Raw genomic sequence first — 23,991 nt, forward strand, 5'->3', positions numbered from 1 at the left:
CTCTGTTCTGTACACTCCTCCTGAAGACAAGATACTGGACAAGATGGACCATGGTCTGACCCAGTACGGCGGCTCTTATGTTCTTATTGCATCTTCAGTCTGCAGAATCTGAGCTTTCATTTCAATTAAAAAAAAGTTCTAGCCCTCATGTGAAGATATCCATCGCAATGGAACACAAGTGTCTCTGATGCAGTGGTGTTTTCCTGAGTCCATGGAGAGCCTGAAACAACATCTCTGGAAGGCACGAACTCCCCTGCCCGCTTTATCTTAACAGGACGCCAACTAAAGCCTACTGACATCTTACATGTCATAAAATGATCAGCAATGAAATAGTTAATCAGATGGAACAGATATCAGAGTGGGAGTGAAACCCATGGTTGGGAACTGCTGGAAGAAAGGAAATGCAGAGGCAGAAATGGAGGGGAAACAGAAAAAATGAAAGGAGGATGGAAAAGAGAAACGTAAGGCAGAAATGGCAGGACTCCTATAGGTAAGACTTTTTTTTCCACCAAAAGACAATGTGACTTTTTTCATTATTAGGTGATTTTCATTATTAGGTGATTACAGGCCATATTCTATCCTGCATCTCCCTGCAAACATCCCATTGATGTCAGTGGGAGAATTGTTGTGGACTGAAGGTAGCACAGATTCCTGAATTGTGTGCCCCAAATTTACAGTCAGTAGTTAAAAATGGAATTTTCCAAAAGTGAACTGCACAAGCTTGTGTGGTTTTCTCAATCAGGGCACCAGCATGTTTCTCTTGCTTCATTTTAGTCATCAATGAAGAGTTCAAAACTAATTGACAACTTACATTTCTTATTTTAAAATAGATACATTGGTGTTTCTTCAAACCAATCAGACAGACAGTTTAGGAAGCAGGAATTTGAAACCTATACCAAAGAGAAGTGGGGAAACCAAAATGCTAAATCACCAGTGCCAAGATATAATAGCAATTAGAGATGGAAAGAGACCCAAGAGATCAGTGGTGGGCAACCTGCGGCCTGTCATGGTAATCCACTGGTGGGCCGCAAAACAGTTTGTTTACATTGACCATCTGCAGTCGCAGCAGCCCCCAGTGGCCACGGTTCACCATTCCTCCATCCTACCTGGGTATTTGTAGACAGTTTGTCCCTACATTAGCTGTTACTTAGACAAGCTATAATTGCACTTTGCTGATTTTTCCACTAGTCAATAACTCTGGATGTTCCAACATGCTTCTCATTGCAACTTGGACTAGGGGCTTATTTTTCCTGCTACAAAGTAGTTCTGGATTTAAGGTTTGCCAGTTCTGCTGATGTTTATATTTCAGACAGCATTCGTCCCATTTCATATGCTTTCTGAATTGTGGTTTCTTACAGAACATTCTGACACCATTTCAAACAAACAATTCTAGATCAGTCGTAAACTTTACAAATCACAAGCTTGGTGTTTTTTTGGTATGTGAATACCTTCTTTTTTTTTTTTTTTTTTAACATGCTTCAGTTTCTAAGACACAGATGACGGGCAGTGTTGTCCCGAGATAAGACCGTGTAGGAGGAATCTCACCCCCCACCCCAAACATCTGAACACTGAACAGAAGCAAAGCACAGGAAATTATTAATACGACTTTAACATGAAAAAGTTTCAATGTAGTCTTCAGAGTAAAGAGTTTCTACATATGGCCAAACTAAGTTCTTGATAAAAGAAATTTTTTCTAGTAATTTAATCTTGTAAGGATTTTCTTTTATTTGTTATGGAGTCAATGCCTATCACTGATCAAGGTAATCTATTGTTCAATGCGCTCTGACCCACGTTAAAGAGGAACCCATGCTCAATGTAGAGCCCTGTTAAAGTTCTGACATATCTAAACATCCGGTCAATGTGGAGAAAAGTAACATGTTCACTCTTAAATCAAGGGCTGCCAACAGTCCTAAGAGCAACTGGATTTGTCCTTCTTTGCCCCATTCCCACCTTCCTTACTCTTCTTCGATTCCACGCCTCTCCAGCTGGGAGCTCTGGGGGTCAGAGCCATATCTGCCTTCTTCAAAGCACTATAAAACGATACATGTCAATGACTGGCTCCATCATGATCACTTCTTTCTTCCTCCTCCTCACCCCTAAAAGGCCCATCTGCGAGACCATGAAAGAACTGCATTTACTGATAGGTTTTGTTTTTGGAACAGTTAAAGGATGGAGAAAGGCCAAGCCAATTATGCCAAGGCTGACCCCATACCTAGATACTCAGAAGAGAAGGTTCCTCTAGGATTTTTGGGCTTTGATTTTCTGGAACAATGCAATGAAATGTCAATTGGACAACTGTGGAAGTTCAAAATCCTGTAATCTAACTGTGTTTTCACATAGGGTTTAGATTTACAGGTTTCTTCCCAGCTAATAATTGGGTGACCATCATATATAAAACACATACAGTATTGTTATGAACGCTGATCATGGTATTAAGTTATCTGACCTGCTGCATCCTGTCTCCTACTTCGATTTATAATCTTCAGTGTCTCACTTAACTACAATAGAACAGTGATATCCCCAAAGGGGGGCTAAGCTCCTTGGTGACTTCATCCATCCTGTCATGCAATACTGATGGGGCTGTTAAACATTCTCCTATTCATTCCAATTTGCTTAATTGGCTCCTCTAGATACACTTGTGCAGGGGTCCCCAACACGGTGCCCGTGGGTGCCATGCCATCTAAATGCGCCCGGGTCCTGGCCAGCGGTGCAGCATCCGCCGAAATACCACCGAATTTCTGCGGCATTTCGGCAGCAACGCCTCTCGATGACACCACTTGCCGCCAACAAGTGACGTCATCGAGAGGCGTCACCACTGAAACAGCACAGAAATTCAGCGGCGACGCCTCTCGATGACACCATTTGCCGCCGCCAAGCGACGTCATCGAAAGGCGTCACTGCTGAAACGCCGCAGAAATTCAGCAGCATTTCAGCAGATGCTCCACCACCGCCACGGTCCTTCATCTGGTGCCCGCCAGACAAAAAGGTTGGGGACCATTGCATGAGTGTCATTGCTTAGCCAGGGCCAGATCCTGCAAGTAAAGTGTGACCACTACTATCACTGAAGTAAATGGGAGAGGAGGCCTTTAGAAGATGGCAGGATGAGGCTTTCAGCAGGTGCTGAGAGCGGAGTGCTGTTACAGGAGACACTTATTTGTCTTTGGAAGCAGAATGTCACCTGCATAGTCAACTCTTAAGGTGGAATAAATAGCCTCTCTAGTGGAATTATTTCTGAAGTCAATGAAGCATCAGTACCATAAAAGCTCACCCAATACTTTTCCCGAACAAATGTTATTTGAAGATCAAACAGAAGTGAAATGTTTGAAATAGAAACCAGGTCTCAGGCTTTTAAATATACTTTTCATTAACTTACCATGACAGTGCAGTCCTCAGAACCACTGGCAATGACTTGATCATTATGGGGACTCCAGTCTATGTCAAGCACCGGTCCTGTGTGACCACATACTGTTGGGTACGACTTGTCAATTCTACCCGTCTAAAAGGAGAAAGAGAGAGATCTGTAATGTGCAGACCAAACCAGGCAACACACATGGCATTTCACAGGGTAAAGGAACGTTTCCCACACTCTACTCCTCTATCTTCTCCAAACACAACCATTTCATAAGCCTTGACTGTGTGTGTCTATGACTCTCATGCAGCACTGCTCCAGACACATCAATATCCTGACAATTTCTGACGTTGAGACATGTACATACACAGACCTGCAACAAACATGGAAGCTTTCTTCTCTCAGTGGCGTGACTGCTTTGCCAGCCCAGCTCCAACGGGTGTTACTGGGAGATACTTCTGGCAAAGGAAGTTAGACCCTCAAATTCTCCTGACTGTGCGGGATTATGGAGTGGCTGTGTCCCCCATATAGCAAGGAGAGTATAAAGGATCTTATTTTGCCACCCTAAATGTGTGTGTTGAGACCGGCAACAGTTACAGATACCCGAGATAGGAGCGATATCAAAGGAGTGTTCTGGACACTGGAACTTCATCACAGCTCAACTGTTGTCACCTTTCATGACTTTAGTTTTTGTGGAAAACACGTGACAGCTGTGCAGAGTGTACCCCTCTATTCCCAGAAAAGAAAAGTCAGCGATGCAAACTTCCCATAGATACACCAACCTACCCACCAGGAGACACCTTTGCCTTCTACTGGAAGGAGTTTATCTATGGTGAGAGTTCTGTCTGCATAGCCCATTCAATCCTTGCCCAAACTGCTGACTGATAAGACCATCAGTTAATGCTATTTGTGATGTGGCTCCCTCTGCACTAGGAACTGGACTGGAACCAAGAGAGTGATAAAATTCACTATAAAAACAATTTCCACATTTATTTGAAACAAAAATTATTCACATTTCTATCAAGAGGTTAGCAAATCTCTAGAGCACTTGCCAACTGTGAGGATAAATCTTACAAGAAAATTAGCTACTGCCTGGTGTTCATCTGAATTTGAGAAGACAGAATTTTAATAATTTATGGTTCTTTCAATTATTCAAATTGTTCGCTGGTACTACAACAAAAGGACCCTGGCAGCTTTGACATCGCTCTATTGTCTGATAATCTTATTACTTACTATTGGCGCAAACACTTGAGCTTGCTGTAAGTGAAAATTAAAAAAGGAACATTTTATATTAAGTCATTCGCACCGTTTCGTCTGTTCTTTTGGGTCTTTCATCCAAAAACGAAAGTAAATCAGTATTTTTTAAGATATGGAAATGTGACTAAAAACTGTAAAGATTGGAAGGAGGCTGTGGACAGGTGTGGTACCTGAAACTGTCTTCAACTCACTCTTTAAAACGGACCAGATTTCAAGCTGACCATGTCCTTTCTTCTTGCAAGGTTACAACCTATAAGAAGGGAGTCAGGAAAGAGCCTGACCAGATTCTAGTTTCTTTACATATAAAAAGCTGCACTTTGAGTTTCAATTCTACTGTTTGGTGGTTTCCTGACCCTGGCGCGTGAGCTGCCTTCACATGACTGTTACTAATTCCCATGGAGCTGATTATTCAATTCAAAGTTCTCTCCATATAAGGATTTACAAAAGGGCTGGACATTAGCTTTCAGGGACTACTGACATTAAGATGTATTTGTCATGAATAAAAAGATGTAGATCCTTAGGGAGAACAAGTCAAGGTAGTTATAAAAACAAGGCACAAGCATTTCCTAAAAAAGTTAACAAAACAATGGCTCAACAAACAATGGTGTCCTGTCTCAATGCCTCAGCTGATTCTGACACCTTTTAAAATTAAAACGTTGTAGACTCTCCAATAAACCAGAAACTCTAAAATTATTAAGAGGTAGAATCTACTTATGGCTTTTTGCATGCAACAAGGTAAAACGTATAAACAGGTTAAACAATGAGCTGATGTATGAAGTCAACACATTTTAAAATAAATCAGCTTTTAAAAAAAAATCAATCTAATATTTCACAACTGAACATGTTTTAAAAGATACGCCACAAATGAAATCCAACTAAAGAGCTAAATCAAAAGGAATAGATGGTCATGTGAGGTACTGTCTGCAACATGTAAATGAATAAATGGCCATTCCAAGGTAAGGCTTATAATTAATTTTCTTAGCAAAAGAGCGTTACAATGATTAGTTACAGACTGAGAAAAGTGAGCACTTGCTAGTCTAGATTTGGGGTTTTAACAAACATCATCAAGATTCTTATTGGGAAAAAAATATCCGTTTGAACAAATGAAACAAACTATAAAACTTTTCCTGGCTCTATGATCAAGAAAAAGCCTGAACACCAAGTCTGCAAGCAAACGGGAGTGTGTTACAAGCGTATCCTACTAAATGGCTGTACCGCCAGCTTCTCATTATCTAAAACGCAGCTCATTTTTGGTACCATCTTGTAGTACCATTAGCTCAATAAGCTGTTGTCGTTTCAGAGTACATTAAAAATGACATGGTGGGTCTCCATATTTATCGTCTATCAATGATGTGTGAATTAAATGTGCTCCATTTACAAATACAGTTGTTGTTTTTTTATTCCCAGCCTAGCAAACAAACAACCTGAGCTCTGAGAATCAAAATGGATTCTCTCTTTTTTGGCTACTCATAGCCACAACAGAACTGGCCCAAATAGGCCACTGATCCCGGCCAAACTCCGCAGTCTTCAGATTATCATCTCAGCAACACTTGTGCAAACCCATGGTCTTCAATAAGGATTAAGAGATGAAACTGACTGGTTCCATAACTGGAATCCTGCAAACAATTCTGTTCAGAATGCACGAGGAAAAAAAAATCCATCTTAACCATGCTGCAGCTAAGAGAATGTAACAAATAAATTGTAGCAAAAGTCATTCTCATCACTTAAGTGACTCGATATAACCCAGAATACAGGGGAGTAGCTGTTCTTGGTAAGTGTGACGCCCCACATGCTGACGAAGTGATTAAAGAGCTACTGTGAGCCAGGCTGACTCTACCCTTCCAGCCCTGTCAATCATGCAAGGGGCGCAATAGGGGTTTAAAAGCAGGACATTCAATTCAAGTCAGTTGGCAGTTGGCTCTGGAAGAGCATAGACAGTAGCTATACAGCTCCCAAGAGGAAGCCCTGAAGAGCTTCAGGGAAATTGCCTTCAAGAAGGGCACTCACCAATGCCCCTACAAGGAGGCACCCAACTCCAGTTTACCAGCCACAGAGATTAGCCCCAGCAAGCCCCACTGCAAGCTTTTGCACTTTGATTTGGGTCTAAGCTTTCATGGGTAAAAAACCCACTTCTTCAGATGCGCCTGAAGAAGTGGGGTTTTACACTCACAAAAGCTTATGCCCAAATAAATCTGTTAGTCTTTAAGGTGCCACCAGACTCCTTGTTGTTTTTGTGGATACAGACTAACACAGCTACCCTTTGATGTTTTGCATTTGGTACTCCAGCCCTCCCTGGGGGTAGTGAATCGGGGGCTCCTCTGAAAGGATGTGGGGAGTGGGAGCCAGCAGCCCCCATCCCCTTAAAATGCAGACTCTGGTATAGTTTAGTATTGATAAGACAGACCACCGTTCATGCGTGCTGTGGGACCCATTGACTTTGCCAGCCAGAGGCACCCCAAGCAACCCAAGGATTGAGACAGTAAGAATGGGATATTTTTAGTCCCTTTCCAGAGTAGAGCTGCACTTTAAGTGTTTGAACTGAGAGGAGAAAATAACTGAGTTATACAGTGAAGAGGTCAGTCAAAAGTCTGCAGAAATGTTACTTTGTTACAGGTGAACAGTAATGTCTCTCTGCGATTTATAATCCGTATACCCCTTTCCTTTATGGAAGCTGTCAGAGTGATTACTACTACAGCAGAAACACTTATCACTTCAAGCAGGAGAATAAAGATGGAAAAAGAGGAGACTAGGAAGTAACAAATAAGGGCCGTTAGCCACAAACTGGAGGGGAGAAATGATTATGTATTAACAACAAGTGTGGAGGCAGATGCTGAGAGAGCTACATCGCAAGTGATGTGCAGTGTTTTTATTTGCAAAGATGCAGGTGACCAGCATTCCCACAGCACAAGCAAGTGACTGCGTACCAGGCCACCCATGTATATAACACAGGGCCGCAGGCTCCACACTACACAGATACATTAGATGTTCTAGCAGACACAAAAGGAAACTCAACTCAGCAGTACAAATGGCCACAGATCACCGATTTTTACATTTAAGGAGAAGACTCTGCTGATAATACAGTCACTGACTCTGGCCCACACAGAATGCTCTCCCAAAAGCACAAATAAAAATAACTAAGCAAGACAACGTAAATGGACATAATGGTTGACTGACTGAAATACTGCCCTGGTGTCCAACAGTCCGGTTAAGATGAAAGAAGAGGTCTGATCACCAGTGGAGGAGCTACTGAATTGTGGTCAGGAACAAGAACAGCCTATCTTAAAAACAGCACCTAGGAAACCTGGAGATTCTCCTAAAACCCTAGTCAAAGAGGAAGAGCAGTGCTCACCAATGCTTACAGATATGTTCTCTTTAGTGTGGCATTTTTAAAACTATTTTAGATTTGAAAGGATTACCCTCAAGAATGGAATCAGCAGTGCTGTCAAAAGGCCAAAATCCTTCAGAGCTAGATCCGCAACATCTCTTTTATAGCTATGACACACTGGACAGAGGCTGGCAGGTCACAAAAGCTAAGCAGGAATAAACACTGTTACTGCTTGACAGAAGCCTTCTAAAAAAACCTCAGGAACTGCCATATTAGTATCGGCAACACTTTCATTGGTATCTCTGACTCAGCACTGAGCCAGTGCCCGAGCATGGTTCAGGGTGGGTGGCAAAGAGACACCTTTCAGATGAGAGCTTCACTGTTTGAGCTTTGGGACCACTGGGCACTATTCTCAAGGATAGGGACTTTAGAACAAGTCCAGGCTACCAAGGTTAATCTTGTTAGGAGGTAGTACTTTCCCTCTACTTTCAACTGGATATTGAGCCTTCGCTGCCTCTCTAAACTAGTTTTGTAAGATTGCTGGTGCAAAATGCTCTTGGCTGCCTCTTCCCTTGGCGGCCCCATTCCAGCAGTAGGAGAAACCTAGCTTTGTATGAGTCTAAAGCACTCTGGGATCACTTGGGTGGAAAGGTGCATTGAAAGAGTTTGGGGTTTTGGTCCAGTTTAGTGATGTGGGAGTCACCACTTTAAGAAATCCCTTTCTGCTGAACTGCTCTTCTGGAGTGTTCCAAAAATAAAAGGGGGAGATAGCAGTATATTGCATCTAGTGGAGTAAAGTGCAGCCTGGAAGTCAGGAGCTCCCTAGTTCTAATCCCAGCTCTGCTGCTGGATGGGCTTGGAAAACGTCAATTATTGTTCCTAGTCTCCCCAGCTAGACAACAGGACACTTCCTTTGTGGTGTGAGGGTGAATATTTGTACAAGCTTTGCAAACGTAAAGCACTATAGAAAAGCATTACAAACAGGTGAATTAAATACAGGACACTATATTATGAAACATTCACAAAAATGAAAGACCCAAGACGAAGAAACCAGGGACAGTCATTTTGGACTTTGATACTAGAAATGCCATTACAGTTTAGGGATGCCACATTCAAAGTTTTTTAAATGACTTTAAATAAATGCAAGACCACCACTATAGTTAAGCGTAGTACAGTAACTCCTCACTTAAAGTCATCCCGGTTAACGCTGTTTCGTTGTTAAGTTGCTGATCAATTAGAGAACACGCTCGTTTAAAGTTGTGCAATGCTTCCTTATAACATTGTTTGGCAGCCGCCTGCTTTGTCCACTGCTTGCAGAAAGAGCAGCCCGTTGCAGCTAGCTGGTGGGGGCTGGGAACTAGGGTGGACTGGCAGCCCCCCACTCCCGTCAGTTCCCTGTGCAGCAGCCTCCCAGCAGGCTATCAATTGCCAGCAGTTCAGCTGTCCCTCCTTGCAGTGCCATGTGCTGCTCCTGCCCTCTGCCTTAGAGCTGCTCCCGGGAGCCTCTTGTCTGCTGTGCGGGGGGAAGAAGGGGGAAAGAAGGAAGAGAGGGGCTAATATCAGGGTGTCCCCCTCGCCTCTGCTTACCCCATTCTCCATTGGGAGGGGGGAGACATGACAGGGCTCAGGACAGAGGGAGCTTGCTAGCAGAAGCAGCTGTCTCAACTTGCTGATCTACTTAAAAAGGCAATGTACTTAGAGTGGGTTCAGCGTACTTAAAGGGGCAATGCGCATCTCTCTCTCACACACACACACACAGGGTGTGTGTGTCTGGCTGCCTTGCAGAGTGTGAGACTACCTTAAGAACATGTTAACCCTTGAGTGCTCAGCTGAGCGCTTGTTCATCATTTAGCAGTAAGGCATTCCCTGGGAAATATCCCACCCTCTGACTTCACCATCTCAACCAAGTTTCACAATAATCACTACTGTGTACAGTATTAAATTAAAACTCTCTCTCTCTCTCACACACACACACTTTTGTCTGGTGAAAAACATTTCCCTAGAACCTAATACACACACACACACACACAGCCACCCACTTATATTTATTCTTATGGAGAAATTAGCTTCGCTTAACATTGTTTAGCTCAAAGTCATATTTTTCAGGAACATAACTACAATGTTAAGTGAGGAGTTACTGTACAAAGTTTGCATCTTCTATGCCAAACTCGTGGGTTTTCAACCTGCCATAATCCTAGCAGGTTTTTTTAAATATAATCTTTTAATTAGTTAAGGATTTACAGTAAGTCTCAAGTGTTGATACACAGCTTAATATTAACTCAGTACAACTACGAGAAATTAAATCCTTTTCATAATCCATTACCATTTAGGATGAGCAATACATCACGGTAACAATTTATGATAGTTCAATGGATGTGGTTTTAAATTTAGTACATAATCAAGCCAATCCAGAAAGACGAATTAAAAGATTAAGATTTTAGCAGGCTGGATGGTTTAGGCTAAGAGATGCATGTTCAATAGTCAAGTCCTTTAGCAGACAGTAGGTTAACTTTACCAAATAAAGTCATCTAGCTGTTTCATACCTCCCAAAACAAAGTTCCTGAAAGAGATGGGCAAGAAACGTCTGTGATTTAGTCCAGAAGAAATGGATAAGCAGCAAGGAAAAATAGTTGCTAAAAATGACAACGTTATTAAATCATTTGAATGTCTTTTACAACTGATTCTCTGCCATTAAAGGGCAGTTGGTCAGAGGAAACAGTTCATGGATTACAGTAAAAATATGTGCAGAGAACAGCTGCTTCCTCTGATTTTGTGTTATACTTGTAAGATCACAGCTGAAAACAGGGAAGCAGCATCAGATTGCACAAGTGAAAGTGATTCCACTATCTGCAGGCTGAGGAAGGGGTTTGGAGAAGGAAATCAGATCACAAGGGCTGGGTTTGAAATGCTAACTGACCACTAACTTTTTTACTTCAGAGATTCACTGCTCAGACTGGGACAGGACTTTATTTCTACTGCCCCTACAATAAACAGTCTCACAAACCTAGAACTTATCGCTGAAACTTAATGTGAACTGCTGTGGCCACAGAACACCCATAAGAGGCTCTTAGAATAAAAAAAATATGGCAGGATGTAATGAAAGTGTCTTGCTCATTCCTGACCGTGACAAATAGCTACTAGTCATCCAGCCAACCAACAAAGGCATCCATGGCTAATCCTCATAATGAGGACTGTTACTCCCGAAAGGCCCACTGCGCTGTGTGTCACAGTGACAACCAAGCTAGTGAAACCTTTAAAGCATTCATAGCTAAATATTGCAGTTGGATTTTCCTTACATCTTCCAGAAATCCATATACAATGCGCTGCTCCAGCTCGGCTGATCATTAGTTATTTCTACAGCTCCATAAGTGTGCATGGTACTTTAGAGATCTAGGTATGTGCTCTAAAGTGTGTAAATCTAAGTTGATATACAGACAAAGAGGAAGGGAAGAAGGGCTGCAGCAACGGACAGGAATATTTCTCGCAAAACAAATCCACTCTGATCAATCTGAATGAGATGCAGAGCTTTAAATCCATGTTATTCTTGTGCCCCAGCAGATTTGGTATTATTGCTCAAGGTACTTAGTAGAGTTTCAGGAGTGTCATCAGCCTAGCATAGTATGCAGCAGTAACAAGGTTTATTTCATGCCCGCAGGGAGACTAGAAATGCAGCAGTGGGATGACTTCATTGTTTGTGCCATGTGCTTATAGCTGACCAGAAAAGGAGAGAAAGAGATAAGTGCTGGTTACAATGGACTCTACAACTAAAACAGTTCCGAGGGACGCTTTGCACTGGAAAATGTATGCTAATCCCCAGAATCCTCCACAAAATTAGCTGCAGCAATCAGCTGCTCTCACACACACTGACTTTTTAAACAAAATGGCTAACTCCCATTGCAATGAACGGTGTTCAGCATGGCTGTTCCAGTTCAGCTATCGAACATCTGATTGCTACTCCTGCATTCTGGAAAAAACCCTGCACAACTTTCCAGAATTAAACCTCTCAGCTGTTTAAATTTGCACCCTCCCCTATCCCACCAAAAGGGTTTCAATAGAGTTTAGAAACAAACTCACACAAGAGGAAGTGATGTCCTGTGATGACAGCAGGGGTCAGGAAAGTTGGGATCTAGGGCCCATTCTGCTGCTACAGTGAGACCTCGAAAATACTTTGAGGTGATCACTGAATTTATCATCTAGAGTTTGGGCGAAAAAACATTCTCGGAGTCGGAGACCACTGGGCTTGGGGTAACGTGGTATTGCCATGTGCAGGAATCCGCCTGAGCTCTTAACTTGGCTGGAAGCACTATAGGAGAAAGCCATTCGAGCAACCCTGTCCAGGTGACCATTAAGTGGTGTTCACATGCTCCAGTGGAAGCCATATCCAACCCTACTTGTCTACTAGGCCAGGTTGGACCAATATAGGGCTGTTAAAAAAGCAGACAAGGAAGGCGAGAGCTATGGGGAGGGAAAGCTCAGTGGTTTGAGCATTGGCCTGCTAAAGCCAGCACTGTGCGTTCAATCCTTGAGGGGGCCATCTAGGGATCTGGGTCAATAATCTGTCTGAGGATTGCTTTGAGCAGGGGCTTGGACTAGATGACCTCCTGAGGTCCCTTCCAACCCTGATATTCTATAATTCTATGAAAGAACAGGATACATTTGGACAGATCACAAAAAAAGTATCAAAAATTCTAACCAGTTCTGTAAAACTAGTTTTGCATCTGGATTTGCAGTTTGCTTATACCAGAAATTTTAAATGGCTGACGTGCTGGACCAGGATTTTCAAGATTTCACTGTCAACTTTCCCAGCACGGCTATAAATACATATGAGAGGGCACGGCAGAGACCGAGGAATTTCATCTGCAGGTGATAATTCCAGGTTGGGCAAGTATCCATGTACTGACTGTCAGCAGTGCCAGTGAGCCATGCCCACAAACTGTCCGGAGCAGCTCCTTCAGTCTATTTCCATTTGTTCCTCAGGCTTTAAGACTCTGAAATAACCTAGAATTGGTACCTGCTTTCAACCTGAACGCAAGTGAGACAGTCTTGTAGATATTTTAAAGTCGCCTGAGTTTCTCCAATAAATGGATGAAAAAAACCACCTTTAATTCTAGTCTCTTCCCATTAAAACACAAAGGCACATAGCTAGACAGAGGTTTATCAAAAATTAGGGAAGAACCCTCCTCCCAGGCTTCAATCTCACATGCCAAATTTTAACCTAAAAAACTGAGGCATTTTCATGGATAATATTAAATGTTGACAGCACCTCAATGGCAGTATAATTTAAGTCAGTCACAGCCCATTTTAATTCATGTCCTTCCATCACCACTCCATCTAAATGACTGGAAGGGTTCACTGAATCTCGGCCAGTGCAGAAATACTTGATTCATTCTCTCACACACTCTCACATACACACCATGGCTAAACCATGAGACACAGTAACATGTCACTGACAGAATATCAGCATTTTTTGGGTGTGCAAGCACCTTGTACATATTATTTGTAATAGTAGGTTCAGGGTTTCAATGGAAATGCTGCCAGTTTAGAAACACAGTAATAAGAAGCCAAACACACAAAGGACAAATCTAACAAAAGGTTTAGCCAAATGGGACTGAGTAAGTCCTCAGTCACATGCACAAGTAACAGGCATCATCCCCCTTCTCTCAAAGACCTTACTCTACATGATTTCAGCTGTAGGCAGGCACCTTAGGAAAGATCACTTTAAGTGAAGAGGAGGAACCTTTTGCCACAGCTTTTTTTTAAAAAGGCAAGCTGCAAAGATTTTGTAAAGAGATAGAAAAAAATGTATCAAATTACTCTGGGGATGTGTGGACTTAACCTTACAGTACACGGATGTGTTAAACCCAGATATTTTCAAGTCACGTCCCCCTGTCTATCAGGAAACTAGGAGCTTCCCCCTTTTTCTAGAGCAGAGATCATCTGTCAAGATTAGGTAGGCGTAGCCCACACAGCCCAGCTCCTTCAATCATAGATGCAGGTGGATCTCTGTGCTGCTCAGCTCCAATCCTCTGTACAAAGCTAAATAAGTACATTGCACTGTACAGAACAGGAGGAAGCATGGCCTCTTCCCTAATGTGGTTAAGAGACGAGACCAAGTCCTGTGTTCAAAGTTCAATGTTTCATCCACAGCAGCTGATCATCATACAACTGCTTAAAATATCCACTACAGATGGCGGTACCTAAGAAAGACTGCCAAAAAACCCACAGCAGTAAGGCTCAGAGCCTGGGGTCAACTGACTTGGGCTCGCAGGGCTCAAAATAGCAGTGTAGATATTCCCATTCAGGCTGGAGCTCAGGCTCTGAGACCCATCCCCCAAGCCAGGTTTCAGAGTGCAGGCAGGAACATCTACACTGCTATTTTTAGCCCTGCAGCCTGAGTCATTGATCTGGGGTCTGAGACTCACTACTGCAGGGTTGCATGTGTTTTTTGGTTTGGGGGTTGGTTTTTTTGCAGTATAGATGTACCCTTAATGAGTTAGGGTCTTTGGTACAGTAATGACTCTGTGGTCTTATGCAATGAGCTGTGAAAGCATTCCTCACGAACACCCAGCAAATGAAACAGCAAGTTAACTAGACAAAATCCCAGCACACCTCAGCTCCATTCACACCAAAGATCTCAATCGGGTATGAACAGGAGTGTTTCTTCCCCACTTTCCTGCCTTACTTGTTCCGAATTCCACGAATGGGGACAAACTGTCCTGCCTTGCTACGCTGGAGAAGCAGCCTAGGAGCAAGCAGGAGCTGAAGTTACTGTGGCTGCAGCATGCTCAGTTCAGCACAAGGCTTGATGAAGCTCAATAGCGACCCCTTACAGCAGATTAAGGCTAAAATGTGGATTAGCTCAAAAAATCCGACCCCATGGTGCTTGGGCCATACAAGGACTTTGGATAGAGATTTCTGGACGCCGCCGTCTGGCTAGATCTCATGGAAGAAAGATTAAAAATTAGAGACCAACTCATAGGGATCTTTAGTGACATTTATCTGAGGTGTCCTCTCCTACACACCCCAAGTGATGTGTTGGGAAGAAAGGCAAAGGAAATGAAGGACTAACTCTTAAAAGTAAGGAAGTTCCAAGGTTAAAGACATGGTAGCTACAACATGCTGCGCTTTGTTCCTGCAATCTGCATGGTGGGTAAAACCTACAGCACCACATCTCACTACTGTGCATTGGCAACACAGCATCAATGCAATGCAGTGGGAAACGAAGGTGTTTGGTTCCTTAATTTCCTGGCACCGGCCAGTATAAAATCGGAGTCTCAGAATTATAAGCATGTAGCTGTATGTGGTTAATTCCATTTGATGCTTCTTTTTTGAAAGACTAAACCATGGTCTAAAACAGGCTGTCTGTCTTTCTCTCTAGCACTGGAAAGGGTGAATTCTCTTCATACGCATGCACAAAAAATTAAAAGAAACTCAGACAAAGCATTTCAACAACAAGCCAGAAAGGAAAGAATCAGTTGCACAAGTCCCACTGCTAAACCAGCATTGGGATTGGTTTTGCTGGTAAGACAGCATGAATGGAGACAATCTGTAGGCCTCCGGCCTCCATGCATCTCCACCCACTCACCCAGTAGCTGCCAGAGGGGGCCCCATGACAATCTCCCCCCTCCCCCCAAAACTGGCTGCAAGCACAGGGCTGCATGGCTCCGAGACTAAAGCACTAGCCACTTCACATCCAGCCAGCTGTTCTAAATAAACATGGAAAGTGAGGTTTAAAATCTCTTCGCATCGGCTAGACTGTCACTCTGAACTGTGCTGGCAAAGAAACCCAGGCAGGGCAGACGCCACAGAGGGGTTACACCATCGGGCCAGCTCCCACTCGTGCCAGCACCCCCATTCACCCCAGAAAGGCATCTGAGGAACAAACGTGGGGTTTTGAAACCAGCTCAGTGTAATCAGACGGCTAAGTGATGCAGTGAACACTGTAATTCCAAGCAGAGCCTGCTGCAATTCCAGGCATCAGCCACATCCCTCCCTTCCTCAAAAGGGTAGGGAGAGCCAAGGTTCCAGCAGGGATGTTTTAACAATATTGATTTCCACTCATTTTTTCCAATCCCTGTCCGTATTACATTTCAAGAGGCGCTGCCAAGAGCTCTTCACACGTGAAGACTTGCCTACGAACAGCAGAAACTCACAAAAAACAAAACCAGGCTGTCAGTAACCCCTTTGGCACGTGATCAGATCCAGGAATCTAAGCGTTATCTAGCCCTACACTTGTCTCAGAGAGGCTTCGCCTTGTACAGTACGGCCCCTATCCCACCATCCTCCAGTCCCAGCCCAAAGTGGCCAATCAAAGCAAAGGGTGGAAATTATTCGGGATGTCTGACAGCCCAAAGAGCTGTAATGACCATATATGGTAAAAACCACTGTCAGGAGCCCTGCAGTGCCTGCTGCTGTTAGACATATCAGTGAAATGCAGCAGCAGAGGCAGGGCCAAGGAGAAGCACAAAGCCGCTCAGCTCATCGCTGGGGTGGGATGGGGTGGGGGGAGGGAAGAGCCATGCATCTGCCAGGGCAGTGTCAAAATCATTCAGTATAATCAAAAATCGCCCCCGGGGGACATTGTATGGGGCTCTGTGCCCGGACTTTGGGCTCATTGTGACCATTTTAATTTGAAAATACGTCAAACATTCCTTGGGAGCAAATAGAAAAGCCATTTGCTTGCACTTCATATGGTAATGAGACTATAGAGCGCTGGGACTATGCCAGTCCGGGTCCTAATTATTCAGCACCTGGTGCCTCCTCCATCCCCTCGGCTCACCCCCACCACCATCCATTTCACATTTCCAGGTGCCACCCTGGAGCAGACAGATTTACAAGACCCACGAGCCAGAATCAAAGGGCAAGTGGGCACTGAACACGCTTCACTAACAGTAGCGTTTTATTTCACTGCAGCGCCTGCCTTTCATCCCGAAGTGCTTCGCTATCCACACACACGCAGACCCACTGAAAGGAAGCTGCCTCGGGAGCAGAGGACAGCACGCAAAGCCTGCTGCACAACTTCTGCAGGAGAAGGAATTTTGGGGCAACTCCTCTTCTTTCAAGTTCCATGGTACCTTCATACAGAGGGCCATGGCTTTTAAAGTCTGTGTGTGGTACTCAGTTGTTCCTCCTCGGAAGGATGAAGGGCTGACCCTGCTGGGATTTGAATAGGTGGTTTCAGGAAGGCTAGAGGTATTTAAAATCATTAAGTCATCCCCCCATGCTGCTAAAAACAGATGCATCCTCCTGAACTATCTCCCACCTATGGCACAAGACATGCAATTGGTATTGCTTGACCAGCCTGAACCTTAATAGCAGTGGGAGAATATGACGTAGCCTCCACAGCCACACAAGGAAGGGCGGGAGGCAGCTCGAATCTCTGCCTGTGCGTCCCTAGTGTGACGCTTTCACTTCGAACCCAAGAGGAACCATGAAACGGATTTCATGGGAAAGCTCCTAAGACTTCTTTAGAGATGTGTGCTGTATGAAGATGATTCAAGTGCTGGGTGTGGACTGGCCACCAATAGCATTAGGGCTCCACAGGAAGCTCCCACAGAAGGGGCCAAAAACAACTTCTGAAGTTCTACAGAAGCAGGTGGGGAATCCATCCTGGCTGTCACAGAGGATCGTAGACAGGGGATGAGAGTGTGGGGGAGTCATGCAAGGATGGGGATGTATACTTGCTCAGGGAGCTCCTCATATGGCAGCATGTGGATGGCCTAGAGGATCTGGTTCACTGATCCTCCCACTCCTCCCCATTGAAGGGCATGTCACCATCCCATGCAGGCTACTTCAACTGCTGACCCTTCTTCATACTCCCACTCGCGGTCTGGCTAGGTGCTGGGATCTGGTTTTGGCCCTGAATGCATTAAATGTACTCCATACAAACAAAACTGCTGCAATTCAAGCATTTTATAGGATACTCTGCTTGCAGAACATCAATGATAAGGTTTTAAATTCATAAGCAATTTTAGATTTGTTTACCAAAGTGCTTTAACCAAAAATTTGAGTGTAGTGTATTTAGGTAATTAATCTGTACATATTCCACACATAGCTTTGCACATCTCTTTCAAATGCAAAGAACTGCTGGAAAATCTGTGAAGAAGTTGCCAAACTAGTGACACGATTCTAACGAGCTGCAGGGCAGGCGGCTGGTTTAGCTGTGCTGGTGGAGATCTTCAATTAATAGTTCTGATGCTGGTAACGAAGCAAACAGACATACCATCTACCCCAGAAAACCTTCTCTCATGGTGACAAACTAACTCAGGGTATCAGAACTGAACTGGGAGTTTGAACATCTCGATTTCGGCAGTACAGACTCATTCTCAACCCCAGACTGGGCAAGGACGCATCAAAGCCAGGTAGAAAGACCACCATACTGGCTGCAGCCATCACGCTCCAGGGTTTAGAGAGGCTGGTGTAAGCAGAAAGGTCCGTGCACCCTTTTGAATGTAGCAGGCTGCAAATATGCTGGATCTGAGCCTCCGGGTGCTTTCCACATTGTGTTGGCATAACTATGCTCTCCCAGCATGGCCTAGATGAGTCAGCTTGGCATCAGCAATGTGGGCCTTCCATACATGAGAAGGTGGGGGAGGCATGTTTGCTCCAAGCTAGTCAGATGTTCCACGGGTGCTAGGGCTCAAACCTGTTTGCTCCTGAATCAGTCAGGCTTCTGCAGAATCAGAGAACAACAATGCTCCATGGCAGAAGCCACAAATCAAAGATTTGTTATTTTACCCAAGCTTTGCTTATCAACTGACAGCAACAAGCAGAGATGCTGGAGAGAAGAAATTAATATTTCACTTCCTTTTAAAAGGAGGGATATTCTAGGGCATGACAGATGCCTTGATAAATAAGGTCCTTGATAATGTTTATTATTGATGTCAGCCATCTCATCTCAACATTTAACATTCTTTAGCCTTTGCACTGTATATTATGTCAAATGTCCATGCAAGACTGGATAGCCACTTGAACAGAAACAAAAACTTACCACAAAAAAAAAAAAAATTTTTTTTTTTGAAAACTTAGAAAATGTAAAGGAAAACACAAATTTGAGAAAATAAGCTCTGTTTACTTTCAAGATTATACAATCCTTTTATACCATGGTTTGGTCTAACCCTGAATAATAGGTCAAGCCACATTAAAAGAATTTTGCAGACACCCACACACTAAGTAAAGATTTTGATAGTTACGTTGTAATTAAGCTGAGAAGGAAGTTCTCTCTCTACTGGCTCTGGCACCTCCCTGGTCTCTCCGGATTGCACAGAGTTTAGTTTTATGGAAATCATCAAAACACAAAAAATTTACATCAGCCCTTTTGAAAGTGAACACGATGGCAAGGATGTTAGTGGAAGTCATTTGCGGACAGCTCAGCGAAAACCTCTGACAGTGGCAATCAGATAATAAAATGTTCTGCTGTTTAAGGAATGGAAGAGAAAGTGAAAATATTATGATGTGAATATGTAAATCAATGGCATGATACACACTCCACATGAACACTGTGCTTAATTTTGGTCACCCTATCTCAAAACATATTGCTGAAGTAGGAGTGATCCAGAGTGGACAATAAAAAGATTAGAAGCCAGAACAGACTTTGATAAGAAGAGACTGAAGACACGGGAAGTGTTTAGCTGAGACAGGAGAAGTGCAAGAGCAGTCATGATGAAAGGAATATAAAATAATGAGCTACAACCATGTAAAAAACAGCACTCCTAAAACAAGAATAAGGGAACATTCCATGAAATTGAAAGAAATTTTGAGGAGTAAGGAAATATGTAACACAATTAACTTATGGAACGCGTTGCCTCAAGATATAACTGAGCCTAGTGCAGATGTCCTCAAACTGTGGGTCACGCGCCCCCTAGGGGAGCATGGAGAAACATGGGGGGGGGCGTGGCTGGGCCCAGGCCAGTTCCTATCGGGGGCAGGGAGGGAGCACCACCCAGCTCTGCCCTGCGCCCGGGCCCCCAGCCTCAGCCCACTTACTCCTGTCCATGTCCCCATCCCACCACCCAGCTGAAGCTCTACTCACAGCCCAGCTCCAGGAGGGAGGGGGACACTGCTTGGGTTAGGAAGATACTTCTCGCCCGGTATGTCATTCCCCAATCAAGCAGAGGAATACATCAGGTTCAGTTAAGTGTCAGATGGGATACGTGACTAGATGGACCACTGGTCTGAGCTGATAAGGCCATGCCTATGCTCCTAACTAAGGTTTCTATGAAGCCAGAGCTACAGTTTTGGGGAAGAGATCCCACATACACACTTTTGCAGACTGGGCTATTCTTTTTTCTGTTTCCCCCCAATCATCTTGGACCAATGTATTCTCTTGCTATGTCATAATCTTAACTCTCTTCCAAAATGACAGTCCTCTTTTGAAGAGAAACTAGTGCTCTGAAACAAGAGTCAATGGTGATGTATTCAGGGTTTTAGGGTTTTGTTGTTTTTTTTTTAAACAGATGGCACATGAATTAATCAAGCTGATAAGCTCATTTAAAGGATTTGTAACTGAAATTATGAACAACTTACCAACTGACTGTGCTAAAAGTCAATCTATCAAAAGGGGAGCTTTGAATACTTCTTTCCAGCACAGAAAAGAAAAAGGAATTTTGTGACCCACTGCAGAGATACCTTGGGGCGATTGTGTGTAAGGACTAAGGCTACGTCGACAAAACTTATGTCGCTCACGGATGTGAATATTCCATCCCACTGAGTTACATGAAGTCAGAAACATGTAAAAAAACCATGCACAAGTTACATGAAGAAGTGCTCGTGTGCACAGTGCTACGTTGGCAGGAAAGCTAATTCGGCCGCCCGCGAATTTGCTTTTTATGCCAACAGGAGAGCTCTCCCCTGTCGGCATAGAGGTCTTCAACAGATGCACTGCAGAGGCACAGCTGCGCCACTGCAGTGCTTTACATACAGACATATCCTTATTTTCATTTGCTATATCTATGAGACATCATCCTACTGCTTTACACGTTTTTATGCCATAGTTGCAAAGACTGTCATGAAGCCTTCCAGCACTCATCTCTTCCAACAGTCTCTCCCTATGCCCTTCCATCTGAGCAGTTATCCTGCATTTTGTATTTGCCTTTGGGACAATAGGTTTTGTAACGTGAGTGCATATATTTATAAGGTTACAGAAATACCAGGAGGTGGCCATCTAATACAACTTCCCTGTAAGGTTATTTATCAGTTATAGCTGCCTCTTGCTTGTACAGAATCTTAAAATATCTGTCAGATTTGTGGCTTGTCTCCCCGCTACATACTCTAGCTGCGGACGGTAACAGGGCTCTGGCTGAAGTGCAGTAGCAGTCTGCTCAGTGAATCATTCATGTGAGCTCAGAGACTGGTCGGAGATGTGGCAGGAGCGGTTATCTCACTTGGGTTATTCTGGTATTTATACCAGCACTGAACAGGTAGAGCCTAGAGTGAAAGACTATCCTAAAGAGCCAAACAGCAGATTGAACAGGAGGAGATCATCTGATTCTTAGGGTACATCTATACATAGATTTAAAAACAGAAACAGTGACTGGCCTGGCTCAACTCATTTGGGCTCACAGTGCTCAGGCTCTGGACTGAACAAGTGTTGTGTAGACGTTCAGGCTTGGGCTGGAACCTGGGCTGTGGAACCCTACAAGTGTGAAAGGTCCCAGAGCTTGGGCTCCATCCCAAGTGTGATTGTCTACACAGCAGTTTTTAGCCCCACGGCCCGACTCACCTCACCCAGGCCAGCTGTGGCCATGCCACACATATGCTCAAAGACCTCCATGATCTTTAAGAATCAGACCACCTCTTTTTTCATGCTTTATTTTGCTACCTAACTGTTGCTAGTCAAACGCAGAAAGTAATTAATGCAATACCACACTGAGACGTACGAGATACCTGGGTATCTTAGAAAGCTAAAATCCTGGTGGTAAAAGGATGGACCATCACTATAGCAAACAATTTCCTTGTGGTAGCACATCATTCTAATCATGCACTTTTTTCATATAGAGCTGGTCCAAATTAGTTAAGCAAACCACTTTTATTTACTGCGTTTCATTTAAAGGAAGCATTGGAATGATTACTGAGGCATGCAAGACTCCAGCTAATGGCATCAGAAACTGGCATCTGTCATTCCAAAACACAGCTCTGAAGTAAGACTTCCCAGGCTCAGTCTGGTTCATAAATAATGTTGAGATGACAGCTTCACTCTATGGAGGCAATAACAAGAAACTTTCAAAAGCACCTACCTTGTGCAAGGGCAGCACCAGGAACGCTCCACCACCACTAGCTTCTATGATTATTGCAACAAATTTGGGGTTTACTACACAAAAGGAACTATCCCAAGTAACACGGGAAACCCGGATGTCGTCATAACACTGGTCATTTTTCACTGCTTGCCCAAACACATGCCGAAATTTGCTCTGTCGTACCACTCGCCTCATTGTGTCTGCGGAGAAAGAGAACAGGAGTTTCAGAAAAACTTGGCCAGTTAAGTGCACGTTGTCTGGTCTGTTTTTCTAGAACCCACCTGCCTACGTATGCTAGCGAACTCAAAGAGTCAGTCAAGTACCCGGTATTGCAGGAGATGCAGCAGCTTTCAGTCATTACTCCTACTCATACAGATGCCCAGTTTCAGATCCTGGCCACTCTACAGTTCAAACAGTGCTAGTAACAACTCGTTTTGAAAGGATCGTTCTATTTTTTTAATAAGATGTCAGAATTACACTGACTTGTACCAAGCATAACAGAATTGGACTTTAACCAATATTGTATTTTACAACAAAAATGGTAAGACTAATTTTCCATAAAGAATGGCATTTTCCCTATTGTGATTATATTCCTTTTATTCCAGTAAAGGAGCACTCAACTCAATGGGTTTTTCAGGTGAGTTTTTACATATTTAAAAATTGTTTAGGGTCACAGGATGAGAAATGTATTTTGTTTTTGATTAAATTTATTTACTTTCTAGGAAATATAGATGATAAAACAAACTCTCAGAAATGGAAGTGGGTTCACAAGTAAGCTAGCTAACTCAAAAATCTTATTGAAAATAAGTTTATTTCCTAAGCAGGAAGAAGGAAAGCAAGCTAATGACTAGAATTGACTTTGTTAGCTTGTTTGCTTTGCTCCTCCTCTGCCTAAGAAACTGACTGTCTTGAGTTAGAATAGAGGGAAGTTCACCGGCATAGAAAATTCCAGCCCCCTGCCTCTGCGTAGACCGCATGGGGGTAACACTTCATAGGAACACTGGATCTCAAGGGGAGTGAGTGGCAGCATATTTTCCATTGGCATCTCCAACTTCCAGATTGATCCCTTCTGAAACTTACCGGAAAACATCAAAGGAGTCCTCTCATTGTAGGAGATTTTTTCCTCCAGAATTTATCAGTTCACAGGTAAGTGAGGAACCTCCACATACTTTCTTGCCTTTAGAGATTGAAAACAACTTCTGCAATGCCCAACCTCTGAGCAACAGAAATCAGAGTCCTGCTCTAAGTTTGCCTCTCCATAGGTCCATGGTTACACATCAGGACTGGGAAAATGCTACTCCAGTTCAAAGCTACTTGTTAAGGAAATATTGGTTCTGATTATTTCTGCAGTGAAGTGGTAAACTGAAATGCTTTTGTACACCACAGTGGATGTGCTTGTGTGTGCACAGTCCGCCTGGCAAGCAAAAATTATGAAAGGTTACTCAACACACATCCCATTTTAACTTCCAGAACTCTGCACGCAAGTACACTGTAAGATAGGCTTAAGAATAGCTTATTTGTAAAAAGTCTGGAAGCTAAAAAGTGAATGATTTGTACATCTGGAGTAAAGCTTTCACCAGAATTGGCTGAGTTGTCGCACAGTTAAAAACATTTATATCACTCTTAATAGAAACACTAAATTACTCAGTGAAGTACCTCAAGTTTCCACATAAATATGAGAAACTTTCTGCAATTTGTCTCTTTCCTGCAAAATCCCCATGCCTGTGGTGACAACGTCAAACAGTGAGCACCAGGACTCTGGAGCAGGACATCTGTACAGCAGACTTGCCTCAAATCTAAAAATCTACAGATTATGCAGACCATAA

General features: G+C 43.4%; 1 protein-coding gene across 4 annotated transcripts in view; it reads right to left on the reverse strand.

Annotated features, from left to right (window-relative positions):
* CORO1C (coronin 1C) overlaps positions 1–23,991 on the reverse strand; it is a 77,970-nt gene that overhangs the window by 22,853 nt on the left and 31,126 nt on the right. For 3 of the 4 annotated variants that reach the window (XM_050924205.1, XM_050924206.1, XM_050924207.1), the window contains 2 exons: positions 22,166–22,365; positions 3,374–3,496 (listed from right to left, as the gene is read on the reverse strand). In XM_050924205.1, the coding sequence (XP_050780162.1) occupies positions 3,374–3,496; positions 22,166–22,365 (323 nt within the window). The remainder of the gene's footprint in view (positions 1–3,373; positions 3,497–22,165; positions 22,366–23,991) is intronic. The other variant, XM_050924208.1, reaches the window with a different exon arrangement.

Source organism: Gopherus flavomarginatus, chromosome 15 (genome assembly GCF_025201925.1).
Source record: "Gopherus flavomarginatus isolate rGopFla2 chromosome 15, rGopFla2.mat.asm, whole genome shotgun sequence".
Classification (NCBI taxonomy): Eukaryota; Metazoa; Chordata; order Testudines; family Testudinidae; genus Gopherus; species Gopherus flavomarginatus.